Genomic DNA, 25586 nt, shown 5'->3' on the forward strand with positions numbered 1-25586 from the left:
GGAGAGGACCTTATTAGAAAGTGTTTTGCCATCTCCATGGATTTGTCAGTTTCTTAAAGTGACACTAAACTCTGGTTATAAAAAAATTCTATTCAAGTACGTATATATTCATAAATTAGAAGAGTACCTTCTATTATTCTGAGCGTCCCTCATATGTCCATTTGTTCCTTCAATCCTAGAATTTGTTTGCTGTGTCCCACCCCTCAGTTGGTCTGCTTTGTGAAATTCTAGAGGTGTCCCTTAATGGATGAAAAGGAAAATAGGACTTTTATACCCACCTAAAGTTCTTTTCTTGGAATCCACTGAGGGACACAGTTGCTACCTCTATGTTTATGTCCATGCTTTTGATAATATTTTACTACAAAACTGAGACATGAAGGTAGTATACGGTTTTTCCTGATCTGGCCTGCAGTTTTTTTGTTTGCTAGTTCCCAAATCACCTGTACAAATGCAGTTTAGCCCAAATGGTACAGTAATAAAGTTTGTGTCCCTTAATGAACTCTATGATTACCATAGCCATTTTAAGTGAACATATCAGTAAATGAATGGCTGTATGAATATCTTCCTGAAGTCACAAAATACAGACACATTTTACAAAATATGTGTATATTTTATTATTAGGAACTGTTTCTAAGCTTAAAGACCTGCCATGTGAGATTTATCAGGATTGTCACTGCTGACAAGCACCTGAAAATGCTATCTGTTTGGCCTCATCTGCTTTCCAAATATATACATTTCATACATTCTGAGATACAGAGATGGATGAGAATGTAGCAAGTGAAAGTCAGAAGAAAGTCAGAATCCTCATCTGTATGTTTGTTGTGTATCAGTGACTTGCAGCACTGAAGCCAAAATATAAGCATGGCCACCAGGTGGCTAGCATTATAAAATAAGAAGCCAGCAATGGCAGCCCACACTTCTCACATTATCACATACATTAACAGAAAAACTGATGGAAACTGACGAGCAGATTTCAATTTCAGAGACATTTGTTTTCATGCGCACTTCAATGAGCTTTATACATGTTGCAGATTCCTGCGCAGAAAAAATCTGCATGGGATACTATTATTATTATACAGGATTTATATAGCGCCAACAGTTTGCTCAGCGCTTTACAATATAACGGGAGACAATACAGCAACAATACAGTTCAATACAAGAGGGTTAGGAGGGCCCTGCTCCTTGGAGCTTACAATCTAGGAGGGAGGGGAATAGCGTTGTGATGTGCACAGGGCACTCAGAGAACAATTGATTTTGTTGCACCCTTGCAGAAAAACTGAGGTCTCTGCACCATGGTGTGAATGAGCCCTAAGTCAAGTAACTATCCCTTGGCAAAGTTCAGGCACCCCCCCCCCCCAAAAAAAAGGTGCCAAATGTGGCAACAGAGGAGGGGAGGAGGCAGATAAGCAGAGCTTCCACTTTTGGGTGGAACTCCACTTTAAATTAAAGGATACATTTTTAACAGTCCAAAGTAATGTAAAGTTATTTTTTTAAATAACAACAAAAAACATGATATCTACTCACTTTTTGCAATAGAATTACATAAAGTGGCCCCAATCCTACTCCTCTTGGGTCCCCTACCAGTGCTCCTGGCTTCTCCTTCATCTTGGTGTGCAACCAAAGGAAACCCCTGCCTATGGTGGCACACCTGTGGGCTTGATCCTGAGCCACACTGCCTGCGTTCACAGACATAGACAGAGTGTCTAGGCCCTGCCTCCCGCTCCCTCAATACAATCATTACAATAAATGCATTTTGATTGTAAGCATTGATATTAACCCCCCCCCTGCTCCTCTGGACTCCTCCCCCTTTCAACGAGTCTGAGGAGAGGAGGGTCACTCTAATTATTTTAGCAGACTCACATACAGGTTGGTCATTAGCTCTGAGAAAACAGACTTGTCCGAAACGCATCAGCAAGCTGACCAGACTGACAGTCGGAACACCCTGCCCACTGCTGTGGCCGTCTTGGTTCTCATATTAAGCTTTACAAACATGTCATGTCTGTGAGTATGTTTTTGTCTTTTGTACTTTTAAATAAAATGCACTAGCTGTTTGCACCCCGTTTGCTTTTTCCAGTTGTTGATAATCCTGTCTGAGGAGGGCGGCATTCCCAAAACGCTATCCATAGGCCACCTTTTGCCCTGGTTCCCCCAGCTTCATTCTGTCAGTTGATTCCTGGAGCACTGGCGAGTGTACACTGTCATCCAGTTTGGAGGGCTCAGGTAAGTATGAAGGGAGGGGTGAGGGGGCACTACTGCTACATAAAGCAGGGAATACATTAAGGTAAAAAAAATGTTTAGGCTCTAAAACCACTTTAAGGGGGTGGGGCGGTAAAAATACATGGCTGAGCTTCGTTCTTACCGCCTCCTTGCCACTGAACCTTAAGCTTCAATATGAAGCAGACAGGCGTGTTTACATGCTGCGTACGTGATGCTTCGCTTTGCATCTATGGCAAAATTTACCCGACACATAGCGCTTGGTGTGCGGCAAACCCTCAAGGTAGGTTGCCTCTCAAGCCAGATCCGGGGATTCAGAAGAGAGGTAGATTTAGGCGCAGATCTAAATCTACCCTTAAGATTACAGAAAATACTTACATATTGTTTACTTAAACTTTTTTTAATAATAGAAAATATTTACAAATACTGAAAAAGCAGTAAAACAAAAAAAAAAAAAAACCTTCAAGTAGTCCAGACTAACAGAGAAAAAGGTTACCACACAGCAAATGCACCATTGACAGTAGAGCATGGATGATTTACTTGGATTGATCAATCTGCTCCTGATACTGGAGACAGGCAGAACTGGATACATTTCAGAGTCAAACTGAGAGCCATGTACGAATTCCAGGATGGGTAAAGTATGCTGGGTCTATATTAGATGTGGATGGTTACCATGTGTGAGACTCACTCTTAGCCAGTCATTCTAAACCACACTTACGCCAGCTTTTGCAGCCTACAACTTGCTGCTTGCTCTGACCGCTGCTGCTCTGCTTGAACTGCCTGTAATGATCATTATTGTGCTGCATACTCCAGGATTATTTCCGCTATATCCTTTAACAGCTGGTTCATCAGCCTACAGGAGGAGGATTTATTGCTATTTACACTTCCTTTCCTCTATACCCCCATTACTATTTTATTATGGACTCTATTTGGGACTAACACTGTCCAGGGATAGATGCCACTGATAACAGGAGGAATGAACCTTATATAACCACCATTTGGGAGTCGATTAATCCACCCTTTTTGAGCCACCTTTTGTGCTTAGGGCTTTGATAACCTGCAATTACCTATCATATTATTTTTACATTGTATTATATGGCTCCACACTTGTCTCAGCAGCTATCATTCCGCAATATCCATACATAGGAAATACCTTATTGATTGCATTAATAAATACATGAGGCCTATTGCCACGGTATATTCCTTTGTATGGAAATATTTTGGCATCTGGACATATTTAGGCGCACCCTGAAAACCCACCTCTTCAGGGAAGCCTACCCCACCCCCTGCTAACTTGCCGACCTCCTCCACTCTTCCTACCTCTCCATCCCCCACAGCTATCTCCTCCTGTGCCACCACCCCCTCCCTCCTAGATTGTAAGCTCGAAAGAGCAGGGCCCTCAATCCCCTCATGTTTTGCATTGTATTGGTATTGTACTGTCACATGTTCTGTCCCCCTTTGTAATGTACAGCGCTGAGCGAACTATTGGCGCTTTATAAATACTGTATAATAATAATATTTGTCATTTTATGTGTGTCCTGTTTATGTTTTGTCTTGTTTGTGCACTAGCAGTTTTTTATGTGTGTATACACGTGCCTCAAGCCTATCAAGGCTTGTTTTTTACACTGGTGACTTTGAATGAGTTTTTTCTTATACTTGGATTTAACTTTTGATATAAGACTATAATAAACTTTTTTTTAAAATCTTTTTATATCAGTCCCTATTAATGTCTTCTAGAGGAACGCCGGTGCCCCTCCTATGGGGATTTCTTGTGCCGTAGTAGTTTTGGGTTATGAAGACAACACCTACATATTGGTGGAGGTTGACTGATACCATTACTTTGAATTTATTATCCTCATATTCTTCTTTAGTAACAGAGGAAAAAGCAAGGATTAAACATGACAAAAATAGTGAAATATTCAATGCTGAACATATATGTTACACTGGAAGGGTGTATCATTCTAACTGCTTATTAAAAGACCTGGAAGAAATATTTGGTCTTCTGCTGATGCCCTCTTACAAATGCTGATGCCATCCTGTCTTGTTAATTCTCTAGCATCAAAGCTTCGAGCCACTGACCTGTACCGTGTTTACAGAGCAGACAATTCCCTCTACTTGCTGCATACAGGTTCTGAGTCAGAGGCTCCAAGAATGTTAACGCTAGAAAGTTACTATGACAGCCAGGCACATAGAAGTATCAGAAGGAGGTCAGTAATGACAGTCCAAATATTTTTTTCATAGCAGATTTTCCTTAACATGTAACTGCAGGTAATACCTGTACCATATAATTTTATCACACTATGGTAAGTCACCAAAGGTGTGGTTCAGTAATGCTATAACTAAAGAACATAGTTCAAGGCAAAGGTTTTTATAATGTAGCAGGAATTTGGAATGCCTTTTTTACAAGGAACATTAGTACACTGCTACTAACAGCCCCGCTGGGCCATACACTAGAAGGTAAACAGATATCTTGGTCCCTACATAGAAGGTGTTCAGTAACTGTTAGTGTCTATGGCAGTTTCAGAATGGTGTTTCCAACAAACGCTGGTAAATTACTAGAAGCAAAGAGTAGTGCAGCCAACAAAACAGATGTGACTTGGCTTTCTGCTGAGTAAAAGTGATACCAGTCTTTACAGCTTCAATATGTCTTGAATCCAGGACAAAGTCTGTTCATTTATTTCTGTCATAATGTCATCAACTGTCTTTCCTTTGGCAGACATTCCATGATTGGCATTTTCAACCCAGTGGACTTGTACAGGAGCTTTCATTTTTTTAACGGTCTTCATCAACAAAGCCTATAGTAAGAGACAGTAATTAAGTGTACATTATACAAAGTGTGATATAACTACAGGCACAAGACCTTGATGACATATTTAAAGTGCAGGTAAAGTCCACTTTGTAGGTTGCACCTACAGGTAAGCCTATAATAAGGCTTACCATTAGGTACAGTGAATATCTCCTAAACTTGCACTGTTGCAAGTTCCGTGCCGCAGCCAAGGACTCCCATGCACAAGAGTGACATCATCATGGCTCCGCCCATTCATACTGTCAGAGCCTGCGAACCCAGAAGGAAGACCAGGTGAAGAAGGCGGTGCTGGGGAGCTGTGACAGCACGTCGCTGGAGGGCTCCGTAAACAGGTAAGTCAGTCATAATGTACTAGTATGCAGTGCATACTAGAACATTATGACCTAAACCTGGAGGGGGCCCATTATTTTGTTTTTTGGGGGGTGAAGTTTACTACTGCTTTAAAATATGTTGGTTATTCATAGCAATCAAAGGTATAGACTCAGTCCTTCGGCTGTAGTTAAAAAATAAATAAATAAATAAACCCATTCCCATTGCCCTGGCTGCTAGCGTGCAGGTCTCCACAATCAGAGCTGCAAATGCTACCTTTGCACAAGTGCTGGTCAGCTCCACACAACCCAGGATCTGAAAGCCATTGCTTTCCAGTAGAAGTCTCGAGCCGAGCAAATGCCTACATAGTTCATCCTATACTGGAGCACAATGAAGTTCCAAGGCTGGCTCTGCTCCACACGAGGTGAGGGTAGGCTCAGATATGTGTGGTAGTATTTTGCAAATGGAAATACCTGCCATGGGCAGCTTGTGGGGTACGCGTATCAACAACTCTCCTAGTTTCTGTCTGAAGAAAAAAAAAAATCTTCAAAAGTTTCCAGAGAGTTTGAAACTTGAAAACAGTTCAGTCAGGTGTAATGAAATTCTCGTTCAGAGAAACAGCTTTCACACTGATGCGCTTTTGAATTGCCAAATTTGTACAGTGAACTTCGCATGCGCGGCTCACTGTACACGGGTGGACAGGCAGGTAAGTAACTTTAATGCAGAAGAGACAAAGCATGTTTCTTCTGCATTAAAATTCCTGCCCGTTCACATTTTTTTTTTGTTACCTAAAGTTCCATTTTAAGGTGATTGTAGCTGTTAGTGCACTATTACAACACAGTACTATCTGATACTTGTTTTATTTGCACTAGCAACTATATTTTCAGTACAAGCTTTTAGGGCCTGGAAATTGGAAGAAGAGAGTACGCCCCCAAACTTTCCCTGAAAATGTAACTGTTAGTTGAAATAAAACAAGTATCACAGACAGTCCTCATCTCTGTTATTACTAACTGTTAAAAGACATTTTGAGTAAAAGACCCAAAACCAGTATGCAGATCAAGAGCTTCAGTCTGATGTAACTTTTGTCATATTATCGACATTTTTTTAAACCACTTTGCACTTTTTCACTTTAACATGCCTATATCTGTTAATCAGTATAAAAACAAAAGTACATTTTCTGTCATTCAATATTCAATGACAAGAAAACAGCTTGCAAGTATATGTATGCTAATTATAAAAACTGTGCATACTATGTTTACCTTATCACACATTTCATCCAATGAACCAGAGATGAACAGCATCGGCTTTGTTATCTGCAAGATATCTTCATCCCGGAGCTTGCTTTTTGCATTAGGCGGGTGTAACGGATATGACAGGCAAATCAGGCCTTGGACTGTATCATCGTCTTCTTCACAAGCTCCTCTCATCACACAAGCAGCAGCACGGGAGCCCATGGATCGGCCTATGCAGAAAATGTGAACAAAAAAGTCTTCATTACCACCATTCAATATAAACAGTTGTTGAACAGTCATTCAGTAAGTTAGTCTACTAATAGGAGTTGTTACTAGTCAGTCATTTTGAAGCTAGCAACAGCAAACTCTTTTCAACGCTCTGCTTAACAGCAAATAACCAGCTTAACTTACAACCCTTAGGATAATAACCTAAACCTGTAGTATAACAATTTGCAGAATTCACCCTATGTATTCATACAGTCATTACTAAAACAAAATGTAATGAATGCATACGTTCACTGGAAATGCATATATTTAATGCCCAACTCTGGGCAGATAAAAAAGATCCCTTGCAGTGTGGGAATAGCGCATTTTGTCTAAGAGAGAGGAGAAACATTTACTTAATTGATCCTCCGCTCCCCTGACAAAGGCGCTCCCCTATAATGCTGTAGTGGACTGTTCCTCTGCGTTCTTACCTCCAGAGTAGAGTTGTGTACCCTGCTCTGGTCTTGATGATGTCAGGACCCTAGACCACTAGAGTGCAGGGATGCAGAAGCTGTGGGGACCAGTTTAGCTGCAGATAGCCCCTGGAGGATTGGGAAAGTTTATCATCTTTTACTGATCCCGTCGTCATAAATAACTAATTATCCCCTGCAGTGCAGGCACAGCCCCATTGCATAGGATAATTTTTTAGTTAGGCTTTAAAGCTCGCTTTCAGGTCTGTTGTGGCCCTTAGCAAAATATTGTGTGGGGGCCCATATTCTTTTAGGTAGAAGAAAATGAAGAACAGAATGACAGGCTAATGAGGACTGAGCTGGTAATGAATAGTTCCTGGCATAAGGTTGACTTTCCATTTGGCATGATTAGTATACTCTTTGTTGATACACAGTTTTGGAACCCAATGAGACTGGGGTTGTGACAGAAAGGTAATCTTATTATATGTCCCCAAAACAACCAATTGATTTGGTCACACACTTGGAGCACTGGGATATGGTAATACACAGGCATTTGTGGCAATACACAATGGCAGTTCTGACCATATATATGTTGGCAAGACATTCATGTATTGTTACGATAAATGGGTAACAAATGTAAGCAGCACACTGACACTGATGATATGTGGGCAAAGTATTGCTAAAACACACAGGGGGACTGGAGGCAGTACGGGGGGGCATCAGTGGATAGGCACTGAAGATAGACAAAAGGAGCAATATACTGAGGGAGGAAAGTACAGAGAAGGGGTTACAGGGGAAGAAAAAAAAAATGGCATCAAATTTACCTATGCTGTCTTCATTTCAGTAAAATAGGCTTTCTAATAACATCGACCAGGTATTACAAGGGTTCTTCAAAACGTCTCCACACTTTTTTTTAACTCTATTATATATATAAAAGTGCAGAAACTTGCTAAACGAACCTTGGCGAAGGCATGGAAAACCCCAACTCTCTGTATTCTGGCAGTCAAACATACAGTAACGCAAGCCATGATACATGTGAAAATAGAAGCGATCATTATGGATAAGGTAGACAAATTCAAAGCACCCCGGGCACCCTGGGTGACACATTATCTCCCACCAAACTTTGATGAATCTTTAATGCTTCCCTGACTGACAACTCCTGCCAGTCTCATTTGAGGTATATGTCGACTCCCTCTTCTCAGTTGGTTCCCAGGGCCCCCCCTCTTTCTCAGTTGGTTCCCAGGGACCCCTCCCCCTTACTGCCCTCTTTTCTCTCTACCACTCTACCTCCTCAACTAACTTACTTCCTCTTTTTGCCCAACTTCTCTCCACTTTGAAATTGCTACTTGTTTGTGGGCTTTGCAACTTTAGCTACATATGTAAAGTCTGCTCGGAGTTCCCCAGAGATCCCCCTTTCACACAGAAGCATTCTTCTGCTTCCCTGGGCCTCCTCTCTTCCAAGCAATTAGCCCATAACTGCTTTGATGATTTGAACCCCCTCCAAAGTGACTCTTGCTAACTCTCCTCCTACTCTATTTCACCCTCTCACATGCTTCATCTACTGTTTATCTACCCCTGTGCTTTACTTGTGAAGATATAAATACATCTCTGCTTGTGATATGTACATATTTCATTTTAATGGATCCTGAATGCACTTCTTCATTGCCTGTCATCTTTGTAACCAGGGGCAGACTGACAACTCATGGGGCCCCCGGGCTATAGGGGATCATGGGGCCCCTGTGTCCTTGCCCAAACGCAAAAAATCCTATGAAAAAGGTACCAGGGGCATCTCATGGGGCCCTCTACTGACCCCGGGCCCTCGGATCGTGCCCGAGTTTCCAAATGGTCAGTCCGCCCTGTTTGTAACACCCACTTGTTTTCTGTTTACACTTTATACATTAACTTGTACTGAAACAATGTTATCACCCTTTTTTCTTTCCGATAAAATATTTGAACAAGGAAGACCCCTCGTACAATTACAGCTAATGATACATTAAATGGTATGACCTCATATCTGCATCATTTAAGACAGCTCACCTATAAGGAAAATGCCACCAATGTTATAATCATCCAGAGATTTGATATACATCTGAAAGAAAAAAAATAGAATAAAATTAAAGTTTATATATACTCATACATCTCTGCTTCCTGAGGCATATGCTGTGTAACTTTCCCTCTCCCTGACTGTTGTATCACCAATAACATTCAAACTTTGCAGGCAGGTCTGTATCTATGAACAGTTTTAGTACCTTTACTGGTATATAGGTCTTTTCACAGAGTGGCAATTTACCTATATCACAAACAAAAAAAATGGAGTAGCTGTGCCAGTTGTGCCTAATAAATTAAAAAAAACAGCAATTCTGTGCAGATAGGCTGTACCCCTGGAATGTCTTTTATCCCTTTCGCTGCCAAGCCACATGATCCCTTTTTATTCACAGATGGCCAAACCATTTTTGCAATTTCTCAAGTTTTTTTGTCATTTTTCACTTACGGTTTTCAGAGTTTGTGAAAGATCCCTTGAACATACACTTTCTGAAAGCACAGGGCCGATAGAGTAAAAAGATGGTGCTACTGACTTTGTAGGATCTTTAATAGTTGCGCAAATGTTTTTCGATTTTAACTGATTTTTTTTTTTAATTTACAAAATTCATACTAAATCTAAAAGCTAAAACTGTATTGATTTAATAAATAAATATTTGTACATTTTAAATTGTGCCTTTTTGCGAAACTGTGAAAACTGATGGGATGCCAAAAGGTAAATAAGCAATCTGGAGGTTGGCTGCACAATGCCCAGTTGCAGTGCCATGTGTGCACATGCATTGCAGCACTTTTGCACAATGGATACTAGCGCACATTGGTATTGTGCACCATAACACATGCTGACTGATGTGAATGGACCCTTAGTGTGTTGGTTGCACTGCAGTTTGATTAAGGACACAGAGTCCTCATTCTTCTCCTCTGCAGCAGTACTGATTGGATAAACAGGAGGTGTTCTGTAGAGAGGCTCCCTGTTCATTCACAAACTGAAGACATAGTAAACACAGCCATGCAGGGATGCTTGAATCATATTGTCCAATGCCCGTGACATGCAGCTCAGGGTGCTTGGCAGGTGTTTTTTCTTACATTTAGCCCAGCTGTGGGCAAGCAGCAGGGTTTACTGGTTTTTTCTGGGGGGGGGGGGTTGTTTCTTTATTTTTTTGCCCCTTAACAGAGCAGACACCCTCTGTCATCCTCCCCAGTGATCAAAGAGGGCAGGGGTGAGCATACACCAACCCTGAGCTCCGGAGAATGGAGGGTGGAGCGCACTAGGGACACCGGGACCCAGGATCATTCTCAGCCTGAAGCTAGCTGGACCTCCAGGAAATTTGTGTTCCTCTGCTATCCACACAGCTAGAAGATCAGTATGTCCTCCACCTGGTTCTTAACCACAGTTATCTGCCTACCCTCCTCAGTCCCCACCATCACCATGGGGTAAGTCTGACTGGGGGACCCCCGATCTGTACATGTCTGAGTCTTCCTGGTGTCACCTCTCTGGAACTTTTGTGTACTGGAGTCACTCTATGTAATGTATAGCAATGAGGGAGGGTCACCCCTGTGTAGCTATGGGGGGGGGGGGTCACCCCTTTGTAATGTGTTATAATGGGGGGGTCACACTTGTATAATGTGTAATAATAGGGGGTCACCCTTGTGTAGTAATGAGGGGTTGCCTCTGTATAATGTGTAATAATGGGGGTCACCCCTGTATAATGGGGGGTTGTGTAATAATAGGGCAGGGATTCGCAAATCATATTGCCTCATGCTTGGTGTAGCATGCAGATCTGTATCCTGTGAAGATCTATATCCCCTGCAGCAGTTTGCACCAGAATCAGGAAAAACAAGCCAAGCACTGAGCTAAGCCACTTAACTCCTTACATGCCGTACTACAACACAAGCACTTGGTCAGGATTAAGAAGCTCGGGCACCGTGAAAGTCAAGACACAAGCATAGGTCATGATTATTAACAGTGACAATCGACAGGGATACACAGGTGGATACGGCATTTCACAGTGGCTGTAGCACCCTGTGCCTGTGTTGTAGTCTGGAGTAACAGTAAGGGGTTAAGTGACTTCAGGTACCTCTTCGGGTTTAGCTCGGTGTACGGCTTGTTTTCCCTGATTCTGACACATGCACAGTTGCTGCAGAGGATACAGATATTCACGAGATACACATCTTCAGGCTTCACCAGAGGTTGATTTGGCTGCTCAGCATGAGCTCTTACTGAGCACCCAAGTCCATGTGCGAGGGTAGCTTGAAAGAATAAAGGTTTTTTTTTCTCATTGGGGCTGGCGATTCATTTACTCATCAGATGTGCTTCTGCTGAGCGTTAAGAGAGACTGACACTCTCCTTTCCTGACAAGCACTCAATTGGTGCTCATTACACTGCAAGGTCTCTCCCCTCCCTGTTAGTCCATGGGCGCAGTACTGGAGGCAGGCAGGGAGGTGTTAAAAGTTTTTTTTTTTCAGGACAAGTAGATTGTCATTAGGGACAAGTAGATTGGGACCGAGATTTAATACCTTGGACAAGTATTATTTAAAAAAAATGTCCACACCCGTTATGAATGAACACAGGAGCAATCCATACTGATCATTCACTGTATTCATTCATTCTCCATCGTGAAATCTGATCCCCGTGTGTTTGCAGCCATTGATAGCCTCAATCTAAGGTCCCTAACTCACATTCATATACAAGGGCCAATTTAGACAGGATCCAATTAACCTACCAGCATGTCTTTGGAGTGTGGGAGGAAACCAGAGTACCTGGAGGAAACCCACGCAGGCACAGGGAGAACATGCAAACTCTAGGCAGGTGGTGACGTGGCTGGGATTCGAACCAACGACCCTAGTACTGCAGGCAGAAGTGCTAACCATTTAGCCACTGTGCTATATGAGGATTTATACCAATGATTGCATAAACTTGCACTTGCACACAGGCATACAACCGTAGTTTCAGATTATCTGCAAAGGCCCATATGCAACTGCCACCATAAACCCTTGTATAGTACTGTACAGCCATTTGTTCCAATGGGAGACTGTACACTGCTCCGGTGACTCCCTTGCGCAGCCATGTACATGAAGCCTGAAAGTAAACCTGACACAAACCTGGGAAATTCAAACCAATCATGTAATATAAAAAATGAATAGGTAGAAGCTGCCTTTAGTTTAGTGAAAACTGCTTTAAAAATGAACAGTAGCCTCATGAAAATATTATCTACAAACATATAGGCCATTCTAGAAAATACAAATAACATTTTAGGATGTTTGGTGTTCCTCCACTCTTACTATAACCTCTAGAACCTGCGGTGCTCCCTTCCCCTATGTTCAGCATCCTAAAGGGAAACTAAGTAAACGTGTGGTGATATACGAATGGTATTGTGGAATGATTCCAGGAAACGCTGGTGTATTTTATGTGTTGTGTTACTGTTGTTTAACAGTGTTAGCACTTGTATATCATCTCTTGTCTACATGTGATGGTTGTACATTACTTTGCTCATGCTGCTTTGATATTCCACTGTAATGCTATCACTTTACCTTGTTTTGGAATAAAAACAGTTTAGAAAATGAACAGTAGAGATCTGCCACCTCCTGAACCTGTCTGCTGGTCCTTACTGTCTTCTGACCAATAGGGAGTCTCGCAAGGGAAAAATGGTGTGAAGCCCTAGCTCACCTTTCACAGGAAATATAGACAGCTGAAGTTCCATTCACATTTCTATATCTGGATATCTTCTAATTGTTTTGTAATTATAACTTTTTCCATTGAAGGTATGCACTAGCTATCAATTTTTCATTATAAGCACAGTTTGTATTGCTCACGTTTATGGCTGGTTTATTAGCTACGTGCCATATGTGGCTCTTGGAATGAGCAACAACACCCAGATCACTGCTAAATGACTAAGCAACATACTGTATAGGTAGATGAAATGTCTATAGAACTGGATTTTTGTGTAATTTTCCCTCCTAAACAATGCAGTTATATAGCTGTGCAAAATTACTGGGGATTTTTGCAACAAACCTGAAATCACTACCAATGTTAATGATTTACATACCACCACAGAATTGTACGCTTTGGTTCTGTAAACTAGATTGAGTCCTTTGCATGTAAATCGTAGACAGAGCAATCCATGAGATGCCAAGTGGCTCGCCAGAGACACCAAGTGAGCAAAGTTCATGTCTCCCCCAGCACCGTGTGTGAGAATGACTCCATATAATACACCATTGTGATCTTTAGGAATGGATAGAACAGCATCCAGAGATTTCTTGGCAAATGGTATTTTAATCTTCTCCTGAAAAATACAAAATATACATATAAAAGAAGATGCCAAGACATCAATTACATGCCATTACATCACTGATGTCAAACTGGTGACCCTCCAGCTGTTGCCAAACTACAATTCCCCTGAGGCATTGCAAGATTAACAGTTATAAGCATGACTCCCAAAGGCAGAGGCATGATGGGACTTGTAGTTTTGCAACAGCTGGAGGGCTGCCAGTTTGACACCCCTGCATTACAGAATATACTATATAAGACAATGAAAGGTCAAACTGAATAAAAACAGAAAGTTAAAATGTCAAATTTTTTTTTTTTTGGTTTTGGATACAACAGGGAATCAATGAAAGGTGGTCGCGGGTGTCACATTGAGCGATTTTATGCGGTTAGGGACAGATGATCAGCTCTGGACGCAGACAGTTTGGGTCCAAGGCCACTTATCTGTCCTTAACCACATGAAACCGCTCAAAAGTCGTGATCGCCTGTTATTGATGTGTACAGGCTAGCTGGCCATGCCTGTTTACCTCCACCTGTGCTACCCATGAAGTTATAGCAGGGGTCTCCTGAGACCTGATACTTCCCCAAAGCCCCCTCTGGTAAAAACAATTGTGGCAATGCATGTTACATGTGTTAGTTCACTGCATATTTGGTGTGCGTTGTGCACTCTAGCACATTTGTACTGTACTGCCACCTCCACAGGAGCCGCTTTGTAACTTTGGGTTCTCCGTTCTGTGCCTCGACTAAGAGCAATCTAGGCCCCTCTGACACACCTGGTTGACTAAAAATCACCGCAAGCAGAGATAAATACACAACTGTAAAATACCTTTAACCTGACTGTAGGTTACTATCAGTAAATAGACACACACCTGTTTAGTGGGAAATGCGCTTTATCTATTGATAGGGTTAGAATAGATAGCAAATTGATAATAAATTAGCATAAAGCTGATTGATTACAACACAGCCTGCTAGACAGAGTAATAACTACGGTATGTTAAATTGGCAAAAATGAGATTGTATACCCCTAACTAGGAAGGGAAGAAGGGTAAGTTAGCAAATCAGCAATAAACAATATTAGGAAAAGTTAAATGCAAAATAAATGATGATAATACCTCACTAGGTTGTTATTGATGTGTACAGGCTAGCTGGCCATAGCTGTTTACCAGCACTCTAGGGGATTGGCAGGGATGCAGCGTCTCTTAAGAGGTACTGTACCTCTTTAACCAAAGCAAAATACCAAAGACCGCCAGGCAGCAACTGTTAGGGTCAGTCTTTAGTCTTGACTTTAGTCTTAAACCTTGGGGGCCCATTGGTGCACGTTAAGGCAGTCAAAAGAAACCTGCAGACAGTATTGGAACTACAGAGTAGCTGTAAGGTAGTTCCTAATGGCTTAGTCACGATGGTAACAAGTGGCGGCCACAAGGCCTTCTCACCACATCAAGTAGTGGTCTCTGCGATTGGATATCCACTCACTCTAGGTTGCCAATGATGAGGCTGGTAGGTAGTTTTGTCCCTCCTTATTTAGGTCACGCTCTGTATTCCCTGGTTGTCCCTCACACGGCTGTGGGCTCCGATGACACAGGCTCTCTGTTAGGTGGAGTTCCTTCACACCTTCCTGTCACATTCCGAGGAGAATCGACATCTGGCATAGGCTCTCTGTTAGGTGGTGTTCCTTGACACGACCCTGTCACATTCTGAGGAGAATCCACATCTGACACAGGCTCTTTCTCCGTTAGGTGGAGTTCCTTGACACGGTCCTGTCACATTCTGAGGAGAATCCACATCTGACACAGGCTCTTTCTCTGTTAGGTGGAGTTCCTTGACACGGCCCTGTCACAATCCGAGGAGAATCCACATCTGACACAGGCTCTTTCTCCGTTAGGTGGAGTTCCTTGACATGGTCCTGTCACATTCTGAGGAGAATCCACATCTGACACAGGCTCTTCTCCGTTAGGTGGTGTTCGTTGACACAATCCTGTCACATTCTGAGAATCCACATCTGACTCAGGCTCTTTCCCCGTTAGGTGGTGTTCCTTGACACGGTCTTGTCACATCACTCTACTGTTACACTCTGAGGAGAATGCTTTATGTGGAAACATCTCTCCTCCTCTCTCCTGATTGGTCAATTGCCACACACAGTTCTCAGTGGTTAAACTCTGCGCTACTCACAGGAGCAGGGGGGGGGGCAGAGACCCGGCTATATTACAAAGCATTGCAGTGCTTTAGTTGCCTTTTTTTAAACTTTTTTAAAATTATATTCATTCAACTCTATGTGCAGCAGAGCATTGCTGTGCTGCGATAAAGTTTACGCCTGGATCATAGTGCTGCTGATCAGGTGTTACCACAACAGGTGTTACTCACACGTATTGCCACATGACAGTTGCAGCAAAATCCCACTGCGATTCCTAATCGCACATATGTGAATGGGACCTAAGAGTAATTTGCTTACTATTATTATTACAGTTTTGTGAACCTTTGATTGCAGTTTTGCCAAGAGGCACAATTCAAAATGTACAAATACACTACTCAAAAAAATTAAAGGAACACTTTTTAATCAGAGTAGCATTAAGTCAACTAAACTCCTGGGATATTTATCTGGTCAGTTAAGTAGCAGAGGGGGTTGTTAATCAGTTTCAGCTGCTTTGTTGTTGATTAAATTAACAACAGGTGCACTAGATAGGCAACAATGAGATGACCCCCAAAACAGGAATGGTTTTAAAGGTGAAGGCCACTGACATTTTTTTTCCCTACTCATCTTTTCTGACTGTTTTTCACTAGTTTTGCATTTGGCTTGGGTCAGTGTCACTACTATCACATGAGGCGATACAGAGGTTGCACAGGCAGTCCAACTCCTCCAGGATGGCACATCAATGCGTGTCATTGACAGAAGGTTTGCTGTGTCTCCCAGCACAGTCTCAAGAGCATGGAGGAGATTCCAGGAGACAGGCAATTCCTCTAGGAGAGTTGGACAAGGCCGTAGAAGGTCTTTAACCCATCAGCGGGATGATATCTGCTGCTTTGTGCAAGGAGGAACAGGATGAACATTGCCATAGCTCTGCAAAAATTACCTCCAGCAAGCCACTGGTGTGAATGTCTCTGACCAAACAATCAGAAACAGACTTCATGAGGGTGGCTTGAAGGCCCGACATCCTCTAGTGGGCCCTGTGCTCACTGCCAGGCACCACAGAGCTCGATTGGCATTTGCCATTGAACATCAGAATTGACGCCCTGTACTTTTCACAGATGAGAACAGGTTCACACTGAGCACATGTGACAGACATGAAAGGGTCTGGAGAAGCTGTGAAGAACGTTATGCTGCCTGTAACAACGTTCAGCATGACCGTTTTGGTGGTGGGTCACCGATTGTCTGGGGAGGCATATCCATGGAGGGACGCACAGACCTCTACAGGCTAGACAGTGGCACCCTGACTGCCATGAGGTATCGGGAAAAAATTATTATTATTATACAGGATTTATATAGCGCCACCAGTTTGCTCAGCGCTTTACAATATAACGGGAGACAATACAGCGACAGTACAGTTCAATACAAGAGGGCTAGGAGGGCCCTGCTCCTCGGAGCTTACAAGCTAGGAGGGAGGGGCTATTGGTACAGAAGGTAGTAACTGTGGGGGATGGACTGGTTGGAAGAGTAGAAGAATCCATTCTTAGCTGAGGGCAGGATAAGCTTCCCTGAAGAGAAAGATTTTCAGAGATTGCCTAAAAGTGAGCAGAGTAGGCGATAGTCTGATAAATTGGGGTAGAGAGTTCCAGAGGATGGGAGAAGCTCTGGAGAAGTCCTGGAGACGAGCATGGGAGGAGGAGACAAGGGAGCTAAAGAGTAGGAGGTCTTGCGAGGAGTGGAGAGTACGGTTTGGGTGATATTTAGAGACAAGATTGGTGATGTAATTTGGGGCAGAGTTATAAATGGCTTTATACGTTATTATTAATATTTTGATTTTATCCGTTGGGCAATGGGAAGCCAGTGGAGGGATTGGCAGAGAGGGGTGGCTGATACAGAATGGTTAGTAAGGTGGATGAGTCTGGCAGCAGCGTTCATGATAGACTGGAGTAGGGATAGCCTGCAAAGAGGTAGGCCAATGAGGAGGGAGTTACAATAGTCGAGGCATGATATGACAAGGGAGTGAATAAGTTGCTTAGTGGTTTCCGAGGTTAGGAACGGTCGTATCTTGGAGATGTTGCGGAGGTGAAGTCTACAAGATTTGGACAGTGATTGGATTTGGGGCTGAAAGGACAGATGGGAGTCTAGGGTTACACCTAGTACCCTGGCATGAGGGGAGGGACTGATGATTGTGTTATTGATCTTGATGGAGAAGTCAGGGGAGGGGGCACGGGCTGGGGGGAATACTAAGAGCTCAGTTTTGGAAAGATTGAGTTTGAGGAAGTGGAGTGACATCCATGCCGATATGTCACTTAGTAGGTTAGTAATGCGAGAAGAGACTGGATGGGTGAGGTGAGGGGTAGAAAGATAGATTTGTGTGTCATCAGCATAGAGATGGTACTTAAAGCCATGGGAGTTTATCAAGTGACCAAGGGAGGAGGTGTAGATGGAGAAGAGAAGGGGTCCAAGGACAGAACCTTGAGGGACCCCTACAGAGAGAGGGAGTGAAGAGGAGGAGGCAGCATTATAGGTAATGCTAAAGGAGCGCTGCGATAGGTAGGAGGAGAACCAGGAGAGAGCAGAGTCTCAGAGGCCAAGAGAGTGGAGGTTTTTTTTGAGGAGGGGATGGTCAACCGTATCAAAAGCCGCAGAGAGGTCGAGTAGTAAGAGTATGGAGTAGTGGCCATTGGTTTTAGCTGTTAGTAGATCATTAGTGAGTTTTAGTAGGGCAGTTTCAGTGGAGTGTAGTGAGCGAAAGCCGGACTATAAAGGGTCAAGAAGGTTGTTGTCAGTGAGATAGCAGCTCAGGCGATTGTAGACTAAGCGTTCTAGGAGTTTAGAGGTAAATGGCAGCAGGGAGATGGGTCTTAAGTTGTTCATGTTGATAGGGTCCAGGGAGTGATGTGTACATGCTTTAGAGGGGAAGGAAAGGCACCGTTAGAGAGGGAGAGATTGAAGATGTGAGTGAGGGAGCATAGGATGGAAGAAGAGGGTAACCGTAGTAGTTGTGAGGGGACAGGATCCAGGGGGCAGGTAGTGAGACGGGTTTCTGAGAAAACCTCAGTGACCTCTTCGGTAGTAGCAAGGTCAAAAGAGGAAAGTGTTGAGGGAGGTTTAGTATAAGGTATGCTAAGTGGGATGGATGTCTGTGCAGTGGCGACGCCCCAACGAATTGTGTCAATCTTGTTTTTGAAATGATTTGCAATCTCATGAGTAGTGAGTGAGTAACTGGGTGGAGGTGGAGAAAGTAGAGAGTTAAAAGTAGAGAGGAGACAACGTGGACTGGATGACAAGGTATTAATAAGAGTGACAAAGTAGGCTTGTTTGGCAGCATGAAGGGAAGAAGTGTATGTTAAGAAAGCAGATTTATATAGGGTGAATGCTTGTTGAGATTTGGTTTTACGCCACAATCGCTCCAGCACACGGCTATGTCGTTTAAGATTTATGGTGTGGTCAGTCTGCCAAGGTTGTAACGGTCGGGGCCTGATGCTTCGTGTTGTTAGAGGAGCAAGTGAGTCTAATGTGGATGAAAGCGAACTGTTGTAGACAGCAGTGGCCAGGTCAGGGCAGGACAGGGGAGAGATTTTGTCATAGAGTTGGTCAGTTGCCGAGTGGAAAGGAGCAGTTTTCAAGTTGTGAAGGTTTCTGCAGGTAATTGTTTGCCGCTTGGAGGGATAGGTGTTTGAAGATGAGGACACTGTGAAGGTGATGAGATTGTGATCAGAGAGGAAAGGGGGTGTTTGTGAGGTTGTAGGGAGTGCAAACATGAGAGAAAACAAGGTCTAACGTATTCCCATCAGAGTGAGTGGAGGACTGTATACATTGTGATAATGCAAAAGATGAGGTTAAGTTGAAGAGTTGGGATATAACTGGGTTGTTGACATTAATAGGGATGTTAAAATCTCCGAGAATGATAGTGGGTAGTTCAGAGGAGAGAAAGTAGGGTAGCCAGGTAGAGAAATCATCAAGAAATCCTTGGACCCATTGTCAGACCCTACACTGGTGCAGTGGGTCCTGGGTTCCTCCTGGTGTACGACAATGCCCAGACTCATGTGGTGAGAGTATGCAGGCAGTTGGAGGATGAAGGAATTGATACCATGGAATGACCCCCATGCTTGCCTGACCTAAATCCACTAGAACACCTCTGGGATATCACGTTTCGGTCCATCCGACACACTGCCAGGTTGCACCTCAGACTTTCCAGGAGCTCAGTGATTCCCTGGTCCAGATCTAGGAGGTAATACCCCAGAACATCATCTGTTGTCTTATTAGGAGCATGCCCTGATATTGTCAGGCATGCATACAAGCACGTGGGGGCCATACAAACTACTGAGTACCATTTTGAGTTGCTGCAATGAAATTTCAGCAAAATGGACTAGCCTGCTGCATAATTTTTTCACTTTTATTTTCGGGGTGTCTTTGAATTTAGTCCTCTGTAGGTTGTTAATTTTCATTTCCATCAAACGATGGGGAATCCTCACGTTCCTAACACATTACCCAGTCCATATCAGTATAGATATCCAGCATGATATTTTTCCCCATTGAAAGCTGATGTGTTTTCAAAGTGTTCCTTTAATGTTTTTGAGCAGTGTATTTATTTATTAACTCGGTACAGTTATATATTTTATATTTAGTAGGAATTTGGAAGTTATATTGTGTTTGTGTGCGCTAATAATGAGTATATATATATATAATATATATATATATGGTATGCGGTACTTTTTTTCAGGGCAGCATAATGCGACACAATCCTTTGGCAGCATTGCGGCCAATAGCACCAGATGAATTGTCACGTTCTGACATTTCAATAAAGTCTGGGGAAAAAAGGCTCCTGCACAATGTGCTATTTCCAGCATGTCGGCACCCTACCTTCCCACCGCACAGCAGCAGCTACTTCCTAACATGCCCTGTGTCACAGCTGCTTGGGAAATATGTATGCAAATTTATAAAAAAGGCAAACAATTTCACACACAGTTCGAGTTTGAAAGAGTTGCATTTCCACTTGAGCGATTTGTGGCTTGAAAAAAGCTCAAACTTAAAAAAAAATGAATTGTTCTCCATAGTGCCTGTTCACACCTGATTGCGCGAACAGGCACCGCAGAGAACTGATTTTTCAAGTTTGATCGTTTTTGGAGTTTCGAGCTTCAAGCTACAAATCGCTCAAGTGTGAAAGCAGCCTTAGGTTTTGTCCACACTGTGTGCGGTGACTTACATTTTTCCACACTGGATACAAGGACACATTGAAAACAATTGTTTTCTATGTGTCTCATTCACAGTATGTTGTGCAGGGATAAAAAATGCAGATCTGCTGCATTTTTCAGCAGCGCAGTTGATGGCACTGCATACCCCCATACTGCTGTAGGAGGATAACATTAATTTTATTTGAAGGAAAAAAAGTAAACATGAATTGCATTGCCCCCTGCCAGCCCTCACATTGACCGCCACCTGCATTTTACTGTGCAGGCTAGTGCGATCAAGCCCATAGAAAAACACAGTTATAAGGCCTCAATCACATTGACTATGACATACCTGTGTTTATAGGCTCTAAGAGATTAGGCCCATCTTCCATGCTAGCAGCTGTCAGATGCCTGTGCATCCACCTCTGAGCTGAGTGAAGGCAGCCAATAGAAGTGGATGCACACACAGCGGCTGCACAGACACAAAGTCTGACATGCAGGCAGGTGCATGGATTCACAAGCAGACACTGCTGCACCACCCTTCTGGTATCAATCCCTCAATAATGGTTTGCGCCAAATTCACGAATCATCTGCGACACTTTTTTTTCTGATGATGATTCGTGCACCAAATTTAGGTAGTTATAAAATGTGCCACTTTTACCTTGTGGTGCACCGAATCTGCCACATCTACATTGAGTACATTGAATGCGACCAATTCAAAATAAAATAAATAAATATTAAAAAATAAATAAAAAAATACCTAGATCAAGGTTTGATCTAGTTCAGTGCCAGGGTTAGTATTTGGGTCAAGGTCAGGATTTAAAAAAAAATTGGTGTTAACGTCAGTGTGTTTTAGGTAAAAACAGACAAAAACAAAATGCACACTATTGTTTCTGGGCTGTACTACGGGTACAAATAACATACACATCTATGGTATCGCTGCGATCGTCAAGAGCTGGGGAATTTATTTTGGGTTGTTCTTTGGTGGTAGGTTATGGTAGTAACAAGAAACACACAGCTAAATTAAAAAAATGATTTTTTTTTACTATTTTGGGCCAGTTTTCCTTTGATAATAAAAAAAAAATCAGGAGATATCCATTACCATTTACCGCCAAATGAAAGCCCAATACGTCCTGAAAAACCAAGATATAATTCACCTGGATGTACAAAGTAGTTGTGATGATATGTACGGTTTTACTAACACATGTCAACGTTGCAAAATTGTGCTTAGGCATTAAGATTTGTTTTCCCCTTAGGCGTGAAGGGGTTAACTTATTGACACCCCAAACGCAGGTTGCAAATGCAATGCACATTCATGGTACAGAAGTACCATGTGATCCGGTTGCAAGCACTGCTTCTGGTTTGGTGTGGTGCGATTTGAGCCCATTCAAAATAAACTGTATGCGCGTTCAATGCGAATCCTAGTGTGAATCGGCCCTTAGAGAAAATAGAATTCTAGGCATCCGGGGCAGATAATACACTCTTCTAAATGCACGTACATTTAAACAGGAAGTTTGTTTGTATTTCAGATAATCGCACAATGACTGTAAATGCAGGAGGTTAGTGGGAAAGTAGAGTGTGTGAGAGATTGCAGGCAATGCCGGGTACATGCTGTGTATTGTTACTGTACCTCTGTGAAGTCCTTCATGGCTGTACTCATAGACACTGCTGGCAGATCTCACACTGGAAGAGGAGGAGAGAGGGAGGAACTTCCTCATTCTAACATGCTGCAGGATCTGTGACATGACAGGCTGCAGTGTTGTATGCTAGATGTACAAGGCCCACCCAAACCTCTACAACAGGCAGTACAAGTGTATACAATGTACACAGGGTACTTGTACATTACTGATCACCTGATAGTGGACACTGTCACTAGAGCCACAGGGAGTAGATGCACAGGGCTGCTCTGGGAGGTTTGGAAGATTTGTCCCTGGAAATATCCAGCCTGACGTAATAGAATAGCTCTGTATTTCCTGCATGTGAAACATAGTCCCACACCATTTCATCATTCTATGGTCTGTCTAGGGTTTACATTGGCTTTTTCCTCTAAAGAGCAATCAGTGGCTGATCTTTTTTTCAGAGGGTGTTTGAGAGGCAGTGAGATGGCGTTATGCTGCGTCCCCACCGCCTGTTTTAACCCCTAAAAAGCTGCACCACTGCGCAGCCGTGTGTATTGCTTATGGTTGCAGCATGCTCCATTCAGTTTAACCACTTGCCCTCCAGAGGATTTACCCCCCCCCTTCCTGACCGGGCCATTTGTTTGCGTTACGGCACTGCGTTAATTCAACTGACAATTGCGCGGTCATGCAACTCTGCACCCAAATTCAGATTATGTCCTTTTTTTCCACAATTGGAGCTTTCTTTCGGTGGTATTTGATTGCCTGTGCGTGTTTTATTTTTTGCGATATAAACAAAAAAAGACAATTTTTTATTTTTTTTTAAATTCTCTTTATTGACTTATAAAGTGGAGAATACAAAACAAAGCCTATGGGACATACCCAGGCTTGATCAAGTCACAAATAGCACAAAAAAAAACAAAACAAAAAGATTAACATAACAAACAAGATAAGGTTAACAACAACAAACAGATGACAACCGCACCTAATGATCTTACAGAGCTTAAATATGGCAGAAGACAATTCCCACAGAAGGAAAACCACTGGAGACCCACACCAATCAAATAAATGTGACAAGAGATAGAAAAACCATATCTCAATCCTGATCAGAACTGGAAGGGACCGATTCGGAAGAATCAATCCAAATATGCCACACCTTAGTAAATTTAGCAGGGCACCCCCTAGATTCATAGGTGTATTTATATAGTGGGAGGACCATATTAACCAGATGTTTCCAGAAACTGGATGTGGGAGCATGAGGGGATTTCCACTTTAAGAGTTTCACTTTACGAGCATAAAAAAGCAAGAAACCAATCAAGGTTCTCATGGCGTGAGAGATAGCCAAGGCCCGAACCAAACCCAACAGAAAGACCTCAATCGACAGTGGTATGAAAAACCATAGTTATAGAGGATATATTGTCAACTACATCTGTCTAGTACCTCTGGCTAACAGGGCAGCTCCAGAAGATGTGCAAAAATGGTGCTGGATCCTCAGGGCAATGCCAACATCTAGAAGGGTGGGCTGGAAACATCCGGTGCAGCCTCTAAGAAGTATAATATATTCTGTGAAGAATTTTAAACTGAATTAATTGGTCACGAGTAGAAACCAATTGCTGCACAGGATGCTCCCATATGTCCTACTAATCCTTAGAGTCCAAATCAGGCACCTCCGTGCGCCATTGCGCAAAAAGGTGCTCAAGACCCACATGGACTGACGGGTGCAAGGCTTTGTAAATAGGGGAGAGGGGTTTCTTCAGGGAATCATCCCATAGTATGGATTCACACCCTGACTCCAAGAACTAGTGGATTACTCTAAAATTGCAGATGAAAAGTGTGACGCAGTTGAATGTATCTACAAATTAGGAGTTGGGAAGAGCATAGTGAGCTTTTAAGCAATCAAATGTTCTGAGTGTGCCACCCTCACATATCTGTTGTAAATACTTAAAATTTTTTGATGCCCAAACCTGGGGATCAGGGAAGAGAAAGAATTCTTTTAATGAGGGGTTCAGCCATAACGTAGTACGGGGCGACCAAAGTAGGGATTCTATAGGAAAGTGCAACCGCCAGGCTTTAAGCTCTCATAGCCATTGTAATGGGAGATGGTGTGGCCAGACCCCTATATAGTAGGTTACGAAGGGCTTCATAAGAGCCCTTGAAAGCTGCCTCCAATACCACAGCTGCATTGGTCTCATCAGCCATTATCCAGTTGTGCGCTCGAGAAAGCAACACCGCGAGGTAATAAAAATATAGATCCGGACAAGCCAATCCGACCCCCCCCCCTAGTCCAGGGTCTCTGCAACACCCTCAATTTAAATCTTGGCTGCCTTGAACCCCACAGGAAAAAAGACCACTGCGGCATCAAATTGTTTGAAGTATTTCCGTGGAATCCAAACTGGAGTATGTCGGAGTACATAGAGGAAGAAGGAGTTTCATTTTGACTAAGTTAATCTTACCTATGAGGGAGAGTGGAAGGTTAGTCCATGCCGCCATACATTGCTTCGCCCTCAAGAGTAACGGCAGTAAATTGAGCTTACAGAAATCTAAGTTTTTTGTTGAGACCACAATACCCAAATATTTTACTATGGAGGCCCACTGCAAGAGGATGTCAGGGTCAAGCAAGGTTTTAGCAACCTGTTGGAATATTGCCCTGTGGCCCAGTCTCCGAAGGGAGGGGATCTTGCTCTGCTTCAGTATGTCACAGTACATGTTGGCATGCATGGTTCCCTCAATGAACTGTAGCTCCCCAGTGCCGACAGCACTCATGCAGTCTCAGACCATGACACTTCCAACACCATGCTTGACTGTAAGCAAGACACACTTGTCTTTGTACTCCTCACCTGATTGCCGCCACACACACTTGACACCATCTGAGCCAAATAAGTTTATCTTGGTCTCATCAGACCACAGGACATGGTTCCAGTAATCCATGTCCTTAGTCTGCTTGTCTTCAGCAAACTGTTTGCGGGCTTTCTTGTGCATCATCTTTAGAAGAGACTTCATTCTGGGACGACAGCCATGTAGGCCAATTTGATGCAGTGTGCGGCATATGGTCTGAGCACTGACAGGCTGACCCCCCACCCCTTCAACCTCTGCAGCAATGCTGGCAGCACTCATACGTCTATTTCCCAAAGACAACCT

The 25586-nt window shown here is 43.0% G+C and overlaps 1 protein-coding gene across 1 annotated transcript; it reads right to left on the reverse strand.

The window, feature by feature from the left end:
- Positions 1–589: 589 nt before the first annotated feature.
- On the reverse strand, positions 590–22651 carry TEX30 (testis expressed 30). The gene is made up of 5 exons (XM_089684525.1): positions 22463–22651; positions 13319–13555; positions 9273–9324; positions 6589–6791; positions 590–5009 (listed from the first exon to the last, which is right to left on the reverse strand). The coding sequence occupies exons 1-5, from the start codon at positions 22490–22492 to the stop codon at positions 4845–4847; spliced, it is 687 nt and encodes a 228-aa protein (XP_089540651.1). The 5' UTR covers positions 22493–22651; the 3' UTR covers positions 590–4844.
- Between the last annotated feature and the right edge of the window lie 2935 nt (positions 22652–25586).

This window comes from Staurois parvus, unplaced genomic scaffold, assembly GCF_062004578.1.
Source record: "Staurois parvus isolate SC_StPar_1 unplaced genomic scaffold, SC_StPar_1.0 ptg000349l, whole genome shotgun sequence".
Classification (NCBI taxonomy): domain Eukaryota; kingdom Metazoa; phylum Chordata; class Amphibia; order Anura; family Ranidae; genus Staurois; species Staurois parvus.